The sequence below is a fragment of the Homalodisca vitripennis genome, chromosome 3, assembly GCF_021130785.1.
Source record: "Homalodisca vitripennis isolate AUS2020 chromosome 3, UT_GWSS_2.1, whole genome shotgun sequence".
Classification (NCBI taxonomy): domain Eukaryota; kingdom Metazoa; phylum Arthropoda; class Insecta; order Hemiptera; family Cicadellidae; genus Homalodisca; species Homalodisca vitripennis.
Genome location: NC_060209.1, coordinates 161,424,282 through 161,441,449, shown reverse-complemented (window position 1 = coordinate 161,441,449; position 17,168 = coordinate 161,424,282). Strand labels below are relative to the sequence as shown.

At 33.2% G+C, this 17,168-nt stretch overlaps 1 protein-coding gene across 1 annotated transcript in view; it reads right to left on the bottom strand.

The window, feature by feature from the left end:
- The window catches only part of LOC124358425 (lactase-phlorizin hydrolase-like), a 62,597-nt gene that overhangs the window by 31,100 nt on the left and 14,329 nt on the right, over positions 1 to 17,168 (bottom strand). Inside the window, exons 4-8 of the mRNA XM_046810723.1 lie at positions 13,229 to 13,377; positions 10,043 to 10,177; positions 6,668 to 6,774; positions 4,221 to 4,333; positions 2,456 to 2,553 (exon numbers count right to left, since the gene is read on the bottom strand). Of these exons, the coding sequence (XP_046666679.1) occupies positions 2,456 to 2,553; positions 4,221 to 4,333; positions 6,668 to 6,774; positions 10,043 to 10,177; positions 13,229 to 13,377 (602 nt within the window). The remainder of the gene's footprint in view (positions 1 to 2,455; positions 2,554 to 4,220; positions 4,334 to 6,667; positions 6,775 to 10,042; positions 10,178 to 13,228; positions 13,378 to 17,168) is intronic.

Genomic DNA, 17,168 nt, shown 5'->3' with positions numbered 1-17,168 from the left:
GAGACCATTATACCACATTTATTGCCTTTTAAATATTTTAGATTATATTAAAGAAAATTAGTTACTTTGTTTAGGTAGTATTAAAACATTATTATATATTATGAACCTATGTAGTATATAGAATCCTAAAACACAACTTTCATTTCAAATTGTTACAGAAAGCAGATTACACTTTTGTTCATCCCTTAGAAATAAATCGTACACTTTGTTATATACAGTCTGTTACTGTGAGCTACACAGAAGAATATCAGTGGTCAAGTTTCAATCTTGATTCCAATGGTTCAGTCCCCAGTAAACCGTGCTTACCCAGGCCACTGACCACAAACACTCCTCCCTTAGAAATAAATCGTACACTTGTTATATATATTCTGTTACTGTGAGCTACACAGAAGAATATCAGTGGTCAAGTTTCAATCTTGATTCCAATGGTTCAGTCCCCAGTAAAACCGTGCTTACCCAGGCCACTGACCACAAACACTCCTCCCTTAGAATTAAATTGTACACTTGTTATATATATTCTGTTACTGTGAGCTACACAGAAGAATATCAGTGGTCAAGTTTCAATCTTGATTCCAATGGTTCAGTCCCCAGTAAACCGTGCTTACCCAGGCCACTGACCACAAACACTCCTCCCTTAGAATTAAATCGTACACTTGTTATATATATATATTCTGTTACTGTGAGCTACACAGAAGAATATCAGTGGTCAAGTTTCAATCTTGATTCCAATGGTTCAGTCCCCAGTAAACCGTGCTTACCCAGGCCACTGACCACAAACACTCTCCTCCCTTAGAATTAAATCGTACACTTGTTAAATATATGGTATGTCTAATGACTGTGAGCTTTAAGGAATATCAGTGGACAAGTTTCAATCTTGATTCAATGGTTCTAGGTCCCCAGTAACCGTGCTTACCCCAGGCCACTGACCACAAACACTCACCTCCCTTAGAAATAAATCGTACACTTGTTATATGTTATCCTGTCAGTACTGTGAGCTACACAGAAGAATATCAGTGGTCAAGTTTCAATCTTGATTCCAATGGGTTCAGTTCCCAGTAAACCGTGCTTACCCATGACCCACTGACCTACAAAACCAACTCCTCCCTTATGTGTCTTAAGTTTCAACCCTGGCAGTCCAATGGCTGTCCCTCCAGGCAGCAAATCATGACTTCCCAAGGTAACGGTGAAACTCTAACAAACTCCTCCTCCATGTGCCTTAATTAATAATGTTTATGTTTTTTCTTATCCAAAATTGTAAGCAAACCCCCCCCCCCTCCAAATATGGGACTGTATGGAAATAAAAATATATACCTATGTGTGTGTGTGTAAGATTAGTCAAGAAGTTTACTATACAGAAATATGTTTCCACAGATTGTTGTTTAATCAATAATAAAACATGTCATTATTCTCTCCATAGTTAATTTAATGTATTACCGCAATTTATTAAAGTAGGTGAAGTAATAATTTTAATGAACTTTACTGATATATATATATAGGGTATTATATTCTAATATATAACCATAAATTTCGCTTCTTTAAAAGAGTGGAACTATAGTAAACATTAATATTAAGAACATATAGAATTCAAACATTCCTTACAAATACCCCAATTCTAGATATGATTGGACCTTATTCATACAAATTTTGACGGGCACCTTGTGTTTACTAACTTTAATTTCATGGATACAAGATAGTAAATTTCTCTCATTTTATCATTCTGAACAATTATAAGAATTCATTCCAATCTGAAAAAAAAATGCTCTTTCAAAATGTTTCTAAATGATATTTTATCCACAATTTGGCGCCAAATTGTGTGGACACATCTACGCCTCAAATTGCATGCATTGATAATACACAGCCTGGCAATTAAAAAGAATGTCCAATCTATGGTACGTTTTCTTAGAATGGTCAAATGTCTAATGACAGACCAATATTTTAAATAACTAGTGAATTTTTTTTTTTATTACTTGGGGTTTAAGAGGGGATTAAGGTTGCATTTGTGGTCTATTTGAATCAGAAAATAATCTTTATTCAACAGAAAACAAATGTTCAATGCATTCGATCAGCAACCATCCTTATGATGTTAAAGATACTTGGTAACATTATGGCACTTTATAGTTAAAATGTTCTGAGGGAATTGGATAAAGCTCTCCTACATAGAGTAATTTTTCTGCCTTAATTGATAGTTTTCACATAAGGAGAATTGAATTCCTTACTATAACTAATCATCACACTGATAATAAATTACAAATTTTAACTTGATACCATCTAGAATTTTGACTCCTAAAAAACCATGTTGTTGGCCAGAATTTTACGCTTCATAAATTTTCTGTTTTGTTACCAAAATATACATGTACATTATCATAAAACACATCGCTAAGTAATTGAATACAAATCGTTTTTGGTGAGAACTAGGTCCTGAGCTGTCATTAAACATTGTGCATGAGGAAACAACCATGTTGGCTTTGGTTGTTGCCGAGATGAAGCAGGTGCATACCAAATATAAAGACGGATCACCAATAATGTGCAGTTTCAGCCTGGATTGAGCCCACACTATAAATACATGTCACAAATTGTTTACTGATCCAAGCATGTGGCAATTAAATAATGTACGAGGGCCAATCCGGAAAGTAGTACCCGTTTTTTCTTGGCCACGTGACGGCCCTGACGGACACGAGTAGCCGCCGGTCAAGGTCAGATCGCTTCATTCAGTGGCTTGTCTGCCTTCTATGTTACCACTTTGTTACAAGTTACGTGACGCTAGGCATTGCCTGTGTTTGTTTCTAGGTGGATTATGGGTTAATTGATTTAAAAAAAAAAACGCCGCCAGTTGTCTAGTGAGGGCTTGTAAATATATTTATTTCAACGCAACGGCAAGAAACGTTCGACGTTGTGATATTCAATCGCCACAATTAAAGGAAGTATGGAGACAATGTGATTAAGATATTTTTCGCACTTTGTCGTAATTTCAACTTTGGGGGAGGGGCGAAGATCACAGCGACGATAGAGCGTTCTGGGAGGGAACCAACTGTGGCATTACAGAATCAATTTTCTGCTCTTAATAGTTTCGTGAGGAACGATCGGCGCGTCATAATTGATGACATGCTGTGAACAGTTTCCCTAATGTTTTCTGTTTCCTCGAACTAATGATTCATTAAATTTCAAAAACCATCAATTATTCAAATAATTTGTGCATGGTGGGTCCCTCGCATTGCTAGATAGCACTAACAAAAAATGTGTGAACAAATATTAAAGAAAGGAATGTTGTTGGCAATACAAGAATTTATACGAGAAGGTCTAGAGGTCTATTGACTGATGGCTGTCATTCTATACATGTACAATGGCCAGGGCCTCATGCAGCGGGGATAACACACACATTCTGCTAAGTATTGAATTGGGAAATTTTTCGACCATCCCACCGTATAGGCCCGGACTTGGCCCCTTCAGATTTTCATCTCTTTACAAAAAACTTTAAAGAGTTTTTTGTCATTAAAAGATTTGACAGCGATGTGAAGAACTTAAAGACCAAGGCGTTGGACTTTGTATGTTTCAATCGGTGGCGGCCGGAGTAAGATGTAATATGACTGCAGGAAAAATTCATACCAACTCGTCACACGTTTCTGACAAATGCTTACATTTTCTTGGGTGTTATGTGGGAGAAGTAGTTTAAGTAATGCCTCTTTTCATGACAGTTTAGAGATTGAGCCCACACTTATTAACACTTCATGTTGTCTCTATTTCACTAATAGCCTGGTACTAACTTTCCGGATGGCCTGGCCCTCGTAATTAGTTGTTTTAGTTACGTTTGATGCAAAATAAATGTTATGGTAAAAAAAAATTCATTATTCATATATGAATGTTTTCTCAAAATTCCACACACTAAAGACCTTGTTTATCATAAGGTTATTCTTATATTATCATCTGCTAGATATAAAAGCTTTACACATGTTTTTGTATGATTCCTTACACAATTTGCATTCCAAAACAGTCATAACTTATTCAATTTTTTATAATCTAAACCATACAATTTTCTTTTAAGTTATACACTTATAATTTGTGTGTATCAGGTCAGTTCTTGATACTGTTGTTATAAACTAATGAATAAACAATAACTAACCATCATAATTTAATGTTGAGGGGACCTGATTCCAGTGAAATGTAAATCTATTATCTTACACTAACTTAGTATTTAATATTTCATTTTATTCCACTCTCAAGACATTGGGTAGTTGTCCTTGTCTGCATTAGTTTTCTGAAGTACTCAGCAGATTGTCTTTTCTGTCTTGGTCGTTTTGGATCATTAAAATCTACACTGTGGATTCCAAACCTTTCTCTGGAACATAAAATATTACTTACATTAACATATTTGCATCAGCATGAACAGTTACAGAACTAGACCTCTGTAACATTGTAACATTTTTCAGGGGATGCAAGGAATGAGGAGCAAAAACCTGGTTTATATAAGTTTTGTGGGTTTAAAGTCTGATTGTCAAGATTTTTTTTATTATGTCGGTACTCATTCTTCTGAAGAAATTTTATTATTTCCAGCTGTATTCATTGCTTTCTTGTTCACTGACAGCTGTTAAAGTTAGGTAAGTTTTATGAAATCAACAATTTTTGTTTGTTAAAAAAAGATTGATCAAAGAATTTGTATCAAAGTTTGTGTGAAAAAAGAAATAAAATGTAACAATGTAAGAAATTTTAACAAAGGCCTATTGTGAGTCTGATATGAGTAAAACTTTAACATATAGTTAAAAGTTTATGAGTAAAAAAAAAAATAGAACATTACATTATGAAGGATGGAAATGCTATGAACCTAAGATGATTTTTGATTAGATAAGTAATTTTTAAACAATTAAATAGCTTTAAATTTCTTTGTTTCAAATTTATTATTAACAATGGATGATTCAAAAGTATAACTGAATCTCGGACATTTGCCATTGTTATATATTACAAAAATATAACATTACATTTTAGGGTTGGAACTGATATGAATCTCAGGTATATGTTTTAATGTACGACTTGTTCTATTGTCAAAGTTTTGCTTTGGTGATTTGGTGAATTGCCATGCATTGATTTTTAATTGCTTAACCATATGTAATAGGTTTTTTTGTCACCTAGACAAAAGAACAGATTGCAGTCCTCGAAACACTGTGTTTTATTTTTTATAACATATAATGATGGCAAATGTCCATTAGCTTTATAATATTTATCTAATGGTATTTGAAGAGTCATCCGAGAGTCATCAGCAAGTAACACTGCTGGATAGACTCTCTGTTCTTATTAAAGGCTGTACATTGAAAATAGTATGTGCTGAACACTCAATATGGTGGTTCTTTGGTTCACGATAAAATGTGAGACAAGTGCGAGTAGCCAATAAGCAATAAGCACAACCACACTTCTTCTCTTTGTGTAGAACTATACAAATTCATCCAGTGATTAAATGTTTCTTTGACAGCTCAAAGTTTGTTCCCTACCCAACAACTTTCTCATTTTTGCTTTATTGCTTTTTAAATGAGTGTTTTTACATTGAAAGACAAAAGTTCTGTGCAGACAGATAAATCTAGGGCTTCCTTTACCTGTTTGAAGGCCACCTCAATATCAATTATTCCAGTATAGTTATTGTAAAGATATTCCATTCCAGGTACATTCCAATTAAGGTATTCTATTCCAGTACAAAATATTGTTAATACAACAAAATATTGCAATAATGTTGAAGCTAATCTGGAGTGATACTGTCAGAAAATTCAGCCTTGGAATTATAATTTTATAATTTATATATTTTTAAAACCACTTACTACTTTAAAAATACCTATTGCAATAAAAAACTGAACATAAATAGAAAAGTTAGAACTATTTAAGAAAAACATGCCATGATGGGTTAACCTTTTGTTACAATAAACAGAAGAAAATATTTATTTAGAAAATACACAATTATTTTAATATGGGGTTGTTGAGATGTCAGCCAGCGGTAAAATACTACATGAATGAATGAATGAATTGAATGAATGAATTGATTTTATTTCCCAAATATATGTACAATATTACAATACAATCTGTACAATTAACTTCTAAATTTTTACAATACCGAACGAAGTTTGAAATGTGAACAAAGAATAAGAAATAATCATCATAGAATAAACAACATAAAATAAACATCATAAAAATAACATCATGTATAATAACATTGTTCTCGGGAAATGAGCCTGCATGGGCTACATCCTCTGACATGACTCTTATTTTATGAGAAATGTGAATGTGAGGCAAAGTAAATGTAATAAGTCAAAAGTGAATGAGAGTTTCAAGAGCTAGGAACTCAATCTGCTTGGTAACAAGAAGTGTACTTGTAGAAAACTATGATTTTATAAGAAATGAGAATCTGGGGATAAATTAAGTGTAATAAGTTAGAAGTGGATTAGAGTTTCAAGAGCTAGGAGCTCAATCTGATTGGCAACAGCAAGTGCACTTATAGAAAACTAATAAAAGTTATTGTAGATCCTCATTCTGACCTGATGAAAATGAAACACTTCTGCCAGCTCAGATTGGACAGACCTTGGATTGTTGAGTAGTGCAAGATGTTGACCTTATCAATAAACCCTCACTACAGTGGACAATATAATACTTTTAAGTATACTTTTAGTAAACAATATTTAAACAGTAAACTCACGAATAGCCTCCTAGCCACTCAAAGTTATCCATGATACTCCAAACTGTGTATCCAATTATGTTGCATCCATCTTCATGAAGGGCTTTCAGCATTTGTTCTAAATAATCCTGAAATATAGGTTCAAATATACTTTTTCATTAAATTTTGAATGGATATATTATGAAAGAAATATTATATGATACAACAGATTATGTATAAAGATTTAGGTATGGTAATAGTTGTTCTTTCTTTGTTATTAGTTATATTTAGTTAGTATAAGTATCAATATTTTGTGTGTGAATAATATCTTAACAATTAAAAGAAAGCAACTTAAATTTAGTCTATATACAGAACTCAACATTATTTCTGTGTCACATTCTGTGAAGTAAGACTATAAAAAACTGCTATTTTAAGATCACTTACTTTGGAATGCTTCATAAATTTCATGTTTTAAATTTATTTTAATAATTAATAGCATTAAATATGAATTATAAATTTATCTCCATTTTAGAAAATAACTAACCTATACATTTATAATTTCATATACGTATATATGACTCAACTAAATATATTGTTAAATTATTTGACCATTTATTTTTGAATTTTTCATTTAACGACTCATGTTGTGACTTAGACCTTGTCTCACTAATTCTAAAAACCATTTATGCTCAAAATTAAATCACTATTTAATTAAAATTACTACATTCTACATTCTGCCCCCTTCCTTTCACAATATATTGTATCACAAAAGCAACCAGTGATTTGGCTATAAAGTGCCACCCAATTTACTATTCTGTTGTTGCAATAACTCATTCAGAACTATTTCCTGCTACTTCCTGAAAAAAGTCATTCTCAGTCCCATTGCAGGTGAAGACAGAAATAACCTTTTTACTTTGTAGTCTCATCACAATAATACCTCCTTAAACATTAACTTTAAGTAACAGAACTCAAAGATGGGTTAGTGACACAACTCAAAATAAAGTTTAAACCTTTTTACATTTAGTATTACTAAACCACCAATTTAATATTCCCTTTGAAGCATCAAGACACCAACTGTGGTTGAAGGCATCTTATTGATGAGATACAAATTCTTTTAATACATCACCATTTTAAACTCTTCAGCTTTGATCTGACGATTAGTGCAAAATAATACAATCATTAATATTCGATTTTGAGAATCTTTTCCACATTGTAATTTGAGTATGAGAAACTGAATTTTTATTTAATCCACAAATATTAACTTTATTTAATTTTGATACAAGAACATTATTCTAAATATCTAACTGGTATTTGAAATATCAATAGCAAACTCAAAGCACTTTGGATCCTAATTGTGAAAACATACTAAAAACTTTGACATTATTTTTATCACTATTTATGAATTCACTATCTGATTAAACTCTCTATAATTGGACTTTAAACTGCATAAGCATGTTAACAGTTATATTTACTCTTATCCAATATTTGTTGGCCACCACCATACCACACCCTGAAAATGTGAATGTTATATAAAACAATCAATTACAAATTAATGCTCCTAATGTAAATTAACTATTAATTTGTAACACATTGTTGTGATTTAACTCTTGTTTCACACTTTCAACATGTTGTAAATAAATACATAAATATTACATTTTGTTCATTAAAAAGAATACCAAACTAGTGTTTTTATATATTCATTTATATGACTATTAAGACTCTTAAGAGTATTAAGAAGTCTGTATAAATATTTCCACAATTTTTAAGTAATTTACCAACTAAAGATATGAACATAGACTCAGTGGTTAAACTATAGCTGAAAGTAGCTGTGCGTGCTTTGCAAGTTTTTACAATGAAGTTTTTTAACATGAAAATAAAAATTATCTCGAACTCAAACCTCATTTTTGCACTGAAATCAATTAATTACCAACATAGTTTAAAAATAAACCATAAATTGTATAATTCTAACTCATATTTCATAAAAACTTGAAAAACGTGGATATGGCCGGAAGAGGTTATTTTGGCACATAGAAATGAAATCGTAAAAAATAAATATATTACAGTGATTAATATTACATTTCATGAAGAATTCACATAAAACTGCCTCCCTTTCTCAGTAACGAGGTATCAGGTAATATCCTAACCTATTCACATCCTCCAGTACCGGCTAAAAGATCTACGGAAAGTTCAAATTAGTGCCGCAAGGTTCCGTTCTTGGGCCTATGTTGTTTTTGCTATTTATTAATGACATTCATCAGTGTCAATGACTCTAACTTATTTTTGTTTGCAGATGATACCTCCCTCGTCATTTCTAATAGCAATCGAGCCAAGCTCGAGGTCCCAACTTTTAACCAAGGGAGCTCTTTGTTGCAGTGGCTAAGTGAGAATTCTTTGTTTGTAAATAGTACTAAAACAAATCTTCTTGATTTTGGTTTAAAAAAGTCTTTTATAAGTTCAAATATTGTTATAGGTGATTATTGCACAAACAAACCTGGGCCTAAAACTCCTGACCCCTTCCCAAGGGCAGTCTGACCTGCATAAGCCCAACTTGGGTCAATCTCTTGCGGAAAAGAAAGTATCAAGTATTTGATCAACAAAACATTTAATTTGAGTATAGGATGTAACACATGTGTTTATACAAAAAGTGAACAATCAAACAAATTATTCTAATAACAAGTAAATAAACCTGTAACAAATCAGTATTACGTAATTTAAATTTTGAAAAGTTCGTGGTAAGTGGGTAGGCGGATATTACAGTCAAATCAACTTTAGCAACATAGTCTTGTACTGACTAGGATGCTGAATCAAATGTGAAGAACAAAATATTAAATTCAGCGTAGTAGTTTGGGTCAGAGACCAAAAGTGAAAGCATCCATTTCCATTGACCCTGTTCCTCTTCCAATCTCGTTCTTTCTTCCCTTGGCACTGAAGCGAACAGGAGCAGCTATGATACTGTGTTTTTTATACAGGAGCTTCTAAGAGTTGAGGCATTCAAAGAAATTAAAAATGCATTTTATTATTCACAAACTACACCTGCATGACACATTTGGCCAAATCCGGCCAGTTTATTTGATAGTTGGTAATTTAAGAACACACATGTTACTCTCATCTAAGTTTTCAAATCCACACCACATTAAAAATTACTATCACAATTAAAATCATAAGATATTTCAGCTTTGCTGTGGAGACCCATTTTGAAGAAGTATTCTTTTCAGCATTGCTCTAAATTTCCATGGAGTCACTGTGGTTTAATCCGTAATAATTCATTATATCTCAACTAATTCATTATATCTCAACTAATTCATTATATCTCAACTAATTCATTATATCTCAACTAATTCATTATATCTCAACTAATTCATTATATCTCAACTAATTCATTATATCTCAACTAATTCATTATATCTCTAAACTCACATGAAAATACTGTATTCTGTCAACATCATTGAGAGCACCATCTGAGCTGTAGCCGTTCTCAAAGACAAACACTGGAGGGTTGTTGTATTCTGTCCGTATTCTGTTCAGTAGGGCTCTAAATCCCCATGGGACCACCTAAAATCAAAAACTCTTTATATTTAAATTGAAATAACTGAGCCGGTTCTGACTTGAGCCCAGTTCTCCCCGGCTCATGTTGTGTATTTATATAATATTGTAAGTGTTGTTTGTTGTGGCTCCAGAAGGCACTGACTGTGCTGTTTGAAAGCGCTCTGCACATCCTCTTCAGAGTGGCAAGGAAATTCTAAATTCTTGCATGTTAGAGGAAGTAATTGTGAAAAATTTTTACCTTTTCAAGTTTTAATGTTATTTCTTTTTTATTTTTCCTCTAACATGCTGGCTTAAGTTGCTTTTTCAAACTGACGAGGTCCAGGAGAGGAGCTCTTGCCTCCTGCTGCTCTCTCATCATGGGTGGTCGCAGACAGTTTCCAGGGTTTTCCTGCTCTGCTGGAAAGCTGGCCTCCATGATGAGCTGAACACCACTAGTCAAAATCTGTGATACCTTGCTATTTGTTATTTATTTATTTGTTATTGTTGCCAGTTATTATAGTTTATATTTTGTTATTTAGTTTTTAAGTTTAGTTTAAGTGCTATTTAGTCTTATTTCTAGGTTTTATTAGGAGTCCGCCCTTAGCCGAAGGATACCGGGTGGAATTGGCAGTTATTGTTTTAAATTATGGCTGTTCATAATTTTTTATTTATCCAGGTGCACCTGAGACATACACGACAAATTTTGGGTTAGCTGTAGTAATGATTTTTTTTTTTTTTATTGTCTGGCCAATTTTGTTATTTTGATAGAGAGGTTCTTATCTTGGTTAAAGAAGTTTTTTTTCCTACTCTGTGTTGGTGGTGAGTATCTAAAGTAAGATTAGTAAATGAATCTGAGCACGCTATCCACAGTGTTTTTTTTCCTTCTAGGTTTATTTCTGATCCGCCATCCCGTTCGCCACCATGGGGGCTCGCTTCCTAATTGTCTACTTTGGGTGTGCAAACGGGGATGTGCGGTTTCATAACGTTAGGTGGCATTATAGAATAATGCACATCAAATAATAAAATGAACAGAAATACGGTTTTTAGTTTGTGATTATATACAGTAAGAATAATTTTGAAGAAAACGTATACATGAATTTAAATGTTTAATCATTTAAACTATTTCTATAATTAATAAATATAATTAATTTAATTTATCAAAAATTAATAAACTAAATATTAATTTATTCAATTAAAAGCAATAAAGTATTATTGCAAGTTTTATTTCAAAATCTATACTAAAACTGCAGACAACTGACTCAATTCATAACTAAGCTCTTTGCCTTACTTCCGTTACTTATAATAAAATTATTAGAGTAAAGATGTTTTTTCTATCTTGTTACAATTAATAGGTACTGTGTCAATAAATATGTACAAGACATCCAATAATTACATCATTGGAGAAGTTTTCTTATTACTGGGGCTTTTAGATGGAGGAGAGACATTTATTATCAGTTCCCTTACGTGGAACCGCTGGTTTGGTTTTACTACCAATAAAAAAGATACTAGTATTTAAAATATGCATTTTGTGATTGTTTTTATTTGGCAACACTGCTTTAACTCTCATTAGACCTTTGAAGACTTTTTGAGTTTTCCATCTCTGAGTTTAACTGATCTTGCATCTAGTAAACTATACTGGTTAATTTTTTTTACAATCATTTTGTTGTACAAATGGAATTTGATGGTTACTTTTATAAATAAATATTGAATGGTAATACCTGGTCTTAAAACCTGATACTAACACAATGCAGTATTGTTTTAATATTTTTCTGGTATTACAGTAAATCTTTGACTATGGGAATTTCAATTATCGGAAACCGGGATATCGGAAATGACTTGAGAAGTTGTGAAAACAGTACCAGTAGCTACAAAAAGAACAAATAATTTGGGCTAGCGGCACTCCCAATATTATATTGATATTATTATAATATTTATTATGAGGGCTGTCAATGAAGGACAACACCTCAACTGCGTTGGTGCCAGGCCGGTGTTCACAAGAACGAGCAATAAAAATCCCTTCTCCTCAATAACGTCTGAGCTTTCACGAGACGCACACCCACTTGTAACTCAACTATCAGTAGATGAGTCATCATCCTTCCATCCCTACTAGCCTCCCACACTGCCACCACCACCATCCCTATCATATCTTATCTTGGAATGTCAGTCCCGCACTCACCAACCCTACTGGTAGCAAAACCTATTTCCCAATTAATTATCGCTTGGTGGTTGCCTTGCAATAGCGAATTCAGTGTCATTTACTCTTGCCTCTGATGTTTTCCACAACAACAAATTTTTATTTTGTTAATTGTGAAATCTGTAACCCCCAAAGGGTGCATTTCTGGCTAGTTTATACCTTCCAGTTGTACCTACACTGAGTACAGCAAAAACTGATGTGTCATTTATATCTGGGCAACCTTTTGGATGTCCAGGAGCGGCACATCACTAACTGCAAATGTATGAAAGATATTGGGTACAAGGGTAGAGGATAGGTCTACTGCAGAAGATTATTAGAGTTGGCAGGGCTCACTAAGTGCTAAGGGCTGTTGCTAGCCTAGATATAAGGGTGTGCCACCCCTGCCTGCTTTGACTAGAGAGGCTGGTACAAAGCTGGCTTCCGCATCTTCCAAGGAGACATGACTGAGATTAATATCCAAAATCCTTCCTCATGGATTGTAACAAGATGCGGCCCCTACCCCCAACCTTACCTCTCCAGAATATCCTGTTCCTCAGGAAGCAGCACAGCCTTTTAGGACTAAGTGCAATTTCTCAGCTTCTTGCCATAAGAAAAAATCTGTAAAATATTATTTTTGTTCTGCACATATAATAGAAAAAAAGCACAGTAATGCTATAATTTGGATATATCTTTGTATATTTCTCAGACTTTCTTCGTATTAACATAATCTCATATTATCAGGAATTGTAATAATTCAAAACATGTTCCACCTCTACTATTTCCAATAATGAGGTTTTCCAGTACTTTACTCATTATAACATTGTAATAATTTAATAAATAATGATTTCTACTTCCAAAAGTTTATTAATTTTTTAAATAAATAAAACTTTATTAAAAAACATTACCTTTAACCAAGCAGATTTGGCCGTCTTCCACGAGGGATCACAACTCGCAACTGATCCAGAGTCCCATACCAATGAAGGTTCCAACCCCTCTGATCCTGAAGTAGCATATCTGCTTGTGTAGTGATTCAAACCAAAGAAGTCTGAGCTTCCTGTAATTAATTGAAAACAAGTGTTTGTTATATACAATATAACACATTGAAATAACGGTTGAATTCATATTGGATTAGTAAAGTTGTTGGCTTGTTTGGTGTATATTAATACGAAAAACTAAAAACCATGATATTTCGCAGCAATTTGTACAATCACTAAATAAGTTTAATAGATGAGTTTTTAAATTGAATAAAGTTTAATATAAGAAACATTAAATGTAAATATAAAACAGATCAGTGGACGAAACAGAGTCCAGTGATAGTGTTGGTCATAAGGAAACAAAACTTTGCCACCATTGAAAACAAAACGTTATCAAGAACTAACAGCAAGATATAATTATAAAAGGAACAATAAATATTCTTATCAAAGACAACTGTAAGGTTCACATTTATTCAACTAAGCAAGCTACAGAGTACAATTTTCTTAATACGAGATTTTTACCTTCTGATTATCCAAATTTGGATTGAAGTCAGAATGTAAAAAGCACTACTAGCAATACAGAGACTTCCTGTAGTACACAAAATGATACTTACAATTTTTTGTAACAATGATTGATATGATATATTTTAATAGAAATTGCAATATATAAATCTGCTCTAGAAATTTTTAATTCCTGTATTACTACTGACACAAAATAATCCTCCTCCTACTTCAAAAAATCTCTGAATTTTTATAAAAAATTTTCCTTGACCATTCAACTTGCGCATTTTGAATAAACTAATCAACCAAACTAAAAATCATAATATGTTATACTCTTCATGATACTCTAGCATTCACTGTAAGGGTTAACAACACCGCATAGTTAGTTGACTGTCACTGTTTAACATGCTCACTACTGAGCGACATATGTGTGTCGCTCAGTCTACAGTCACAGAGAGTGATAAAAATTATATCCTCATTCTTAGACTGGGACTAACAAGATTGATGTAACCACAGACCATGAACGGTTAACAATTATTTTAACAATTGTTAAAATTAGTCTAATAACTTCTTGATTTCTTAATAAACTAAAACTGTGTTTACAAAGAGTAAGTACTTTGTTTTTTTTTTTTTTTTTTGTAATTAAAGCAATATTAATGATGGATGCTTATATACTTCTCCCAGTCTATAACAAAAAATTATTATTATTATTATTATTGATGATCATGCATCTGTAAATTTGTCTCTTTATCTAGTTCAAACAGCAAATTTTAGCAGAAAACAATGATTTGACATGGAAATTTTGTATTGAACATATTAAGTGGGTATTATTCTTATTACTAAAAATATCGGAACCACAAATAAAAATGTGTACTTGTAAACTTATATAATGTAGCTTACATAAAAACACAAAAATATCTCTTCATTTTTGACTGTGGTAGCCTTTAAAACAACCATTTGAGTTCTTGCAAGTTGCATAAGTATAAAATGTGTCACTCCTCTCAATACGTTTTACTCTACAAACAGTACTTCACTCTCTTCTGCTAACAAAGAGTATGTGTGACGAGCTCCAACTGGATGTAGTTCCTAATGATGATATTCCTATACTCCAGGGTAAGTCATTTTTCAATTTTAGTTTTGAATGAAGGTAGACACTATTCCATAGTCAACATCTACAAGATGGAAAAGATTTTAACAAACCATCTGAGTGACTTGGAGTTGAGTAATAATATATCATTTGGTCGCTTCAATCAATGCCGCTCATCTCTTTATTATAATCTACGATCATGACGGGTTTCATCATGACAGTACCTTTTTTTTTGTTACATGGACCATTTCAGGACAATGTGTGATTGAAATGGTTGTCACATTCTTATTCCGCAACTTCATCACCGTCACATCACTCTTTTGGCAACTAATGTACTCTCCCTTCTGCAACTTAAACGTTACTACTAATTGCGGGTTACCTGCTGTTGACTTGTAATGTTCCACACACATTTGTTAGGCAATGAATCAAATTTTCTGATAGATCAATACTGTTATAGAAATTATCCAAATAAACTGTGTGACCTTTCCCAACAAAATTTGCCATCAGTTTCATGAATAATTGATAAGTGTGGCCTTTGTCTTCGTGCACAATCGTACCTTTCCCTTAATACAAAATGTTCAGAATGAAGCCATCAGATGTACAAAGTCCATAAAACTTTATTATGTACTTATGAGCTTTATGTACTGACGGAATGAAAGTCTCCCAAGAAACAAAATCATAGCCTCGTCCAGAGAGAGGGTTTTTCCCAGGACTGAATACTTTGTTACAGTTCTCTAAAATGTGGGTTAGGACTTGATCAATCTTGGGCAACTTATGCTCAGTGCAATCTGTCTCAGTTTCATAAAAGCATTAACATCATAAAATGCTCTGAAATATGGTGAAAGACATTCTATTGCCAAATATTGGGTGGGCATATAATGAATCTGTAGACACCTACTGTCTGCTTTCAAATGGAATTTATATCTGTTTGTATATGTCATTTATTTCTAACATTTTACATTACCTTGTTTTCGATCTTCCAGTGACATGTGTATGTGTTCAAGCGTCCAATCTAGATTCATAGGGAATTCATAACAATAAACTTGAACAACAGTTTTCTGAACTATGATATTCTTATTGTTATCAAAAGTCGCTCTGTCAGGTAAAAAGAGATGAAAGGGATGCACATACACAGGACTGCTGCTGTTGTTCCAACACATGTTTCCTTGTACCCGTTCTATTCAGTTCAAAGCTCTTGTTATGCAATTTGTCACAAATAACTATGTAATATTATATTACATCTTGTGGGAAACTATTTAAGTCCTCTGGGAAAGTGGAGACTACCTTATTTAAGAGAAAACCCTACTGTGAAGTCACTGGAAAAACGAAGACATGGTAATGGAAACCCTACTTATAAATGATCCCCACAAATATGTGACGATTCCATGTGAAAGCAGAATGTAAGAAATGTTGATACTATAATATTTAATTCAATCTTAGGGAAACTCCCTAAGACTTTTGGGATGGTAGGGACTGGCTTGCTTGAGAGAACACCTACAGTGCAGTCAATGGAAAAAAGAAAACCATAGTAGTGGATACCCTAAATAAAATAATCCGAACAAGCAGGTGCAAATTCCATCTAAAAGAGAACTTTGTCACAATAACTATTTAATTACATCATGTGGGAATTGTCCTATCCTCTGGGAAATTGGGAGCTGCCTTACATGAGAGAACACCTAGATTGGAGTCACTGGAAAACGAAAAGAAGGTATTGGAAACCCTAAATCTAATTGACCCACACAAACAGTTGCCTATACCAGCTGTGGTGCCAAATATATCAGGAAATCAAGTCAACAGTTAGAAACAGACATATCTTTTAATGGTAAGAGATCTGGGTTAACTGTTGATCACCAACCGGTTCATCAGTCTCATAACGAAAGCTTCGAACCGAGCGGAATGGGGAGTCAGGAATATGGATTTGTCACAAATGCCTATTGCAAATGACTATTTAATTACATCATGTGGGAATTTTCCTGTCTTCTGAAAAATTTAAGGCTTACATGAGAGAACTCCTACTACCACTTTGGAGTCACTGGAAAACGTAAACCTGGTTATGGAAACTCTAGATATAATTGACCCGCTCAAATAGGTGACAATTCCATCAGAAAGCAGACTTTGCCAATTTGTCACATATGACTAATTACATCATGTGGGAAACGCTTTAAGTCCCCTGTGAAAGTAAGTACTAGCTTACTTAAGAGAAGACTTACAGTGGAGTCATTGGAAAAACGAAAAAAGGGTAAAGAAAAATTACATATAAATGAACCACATACGTAGGTGACT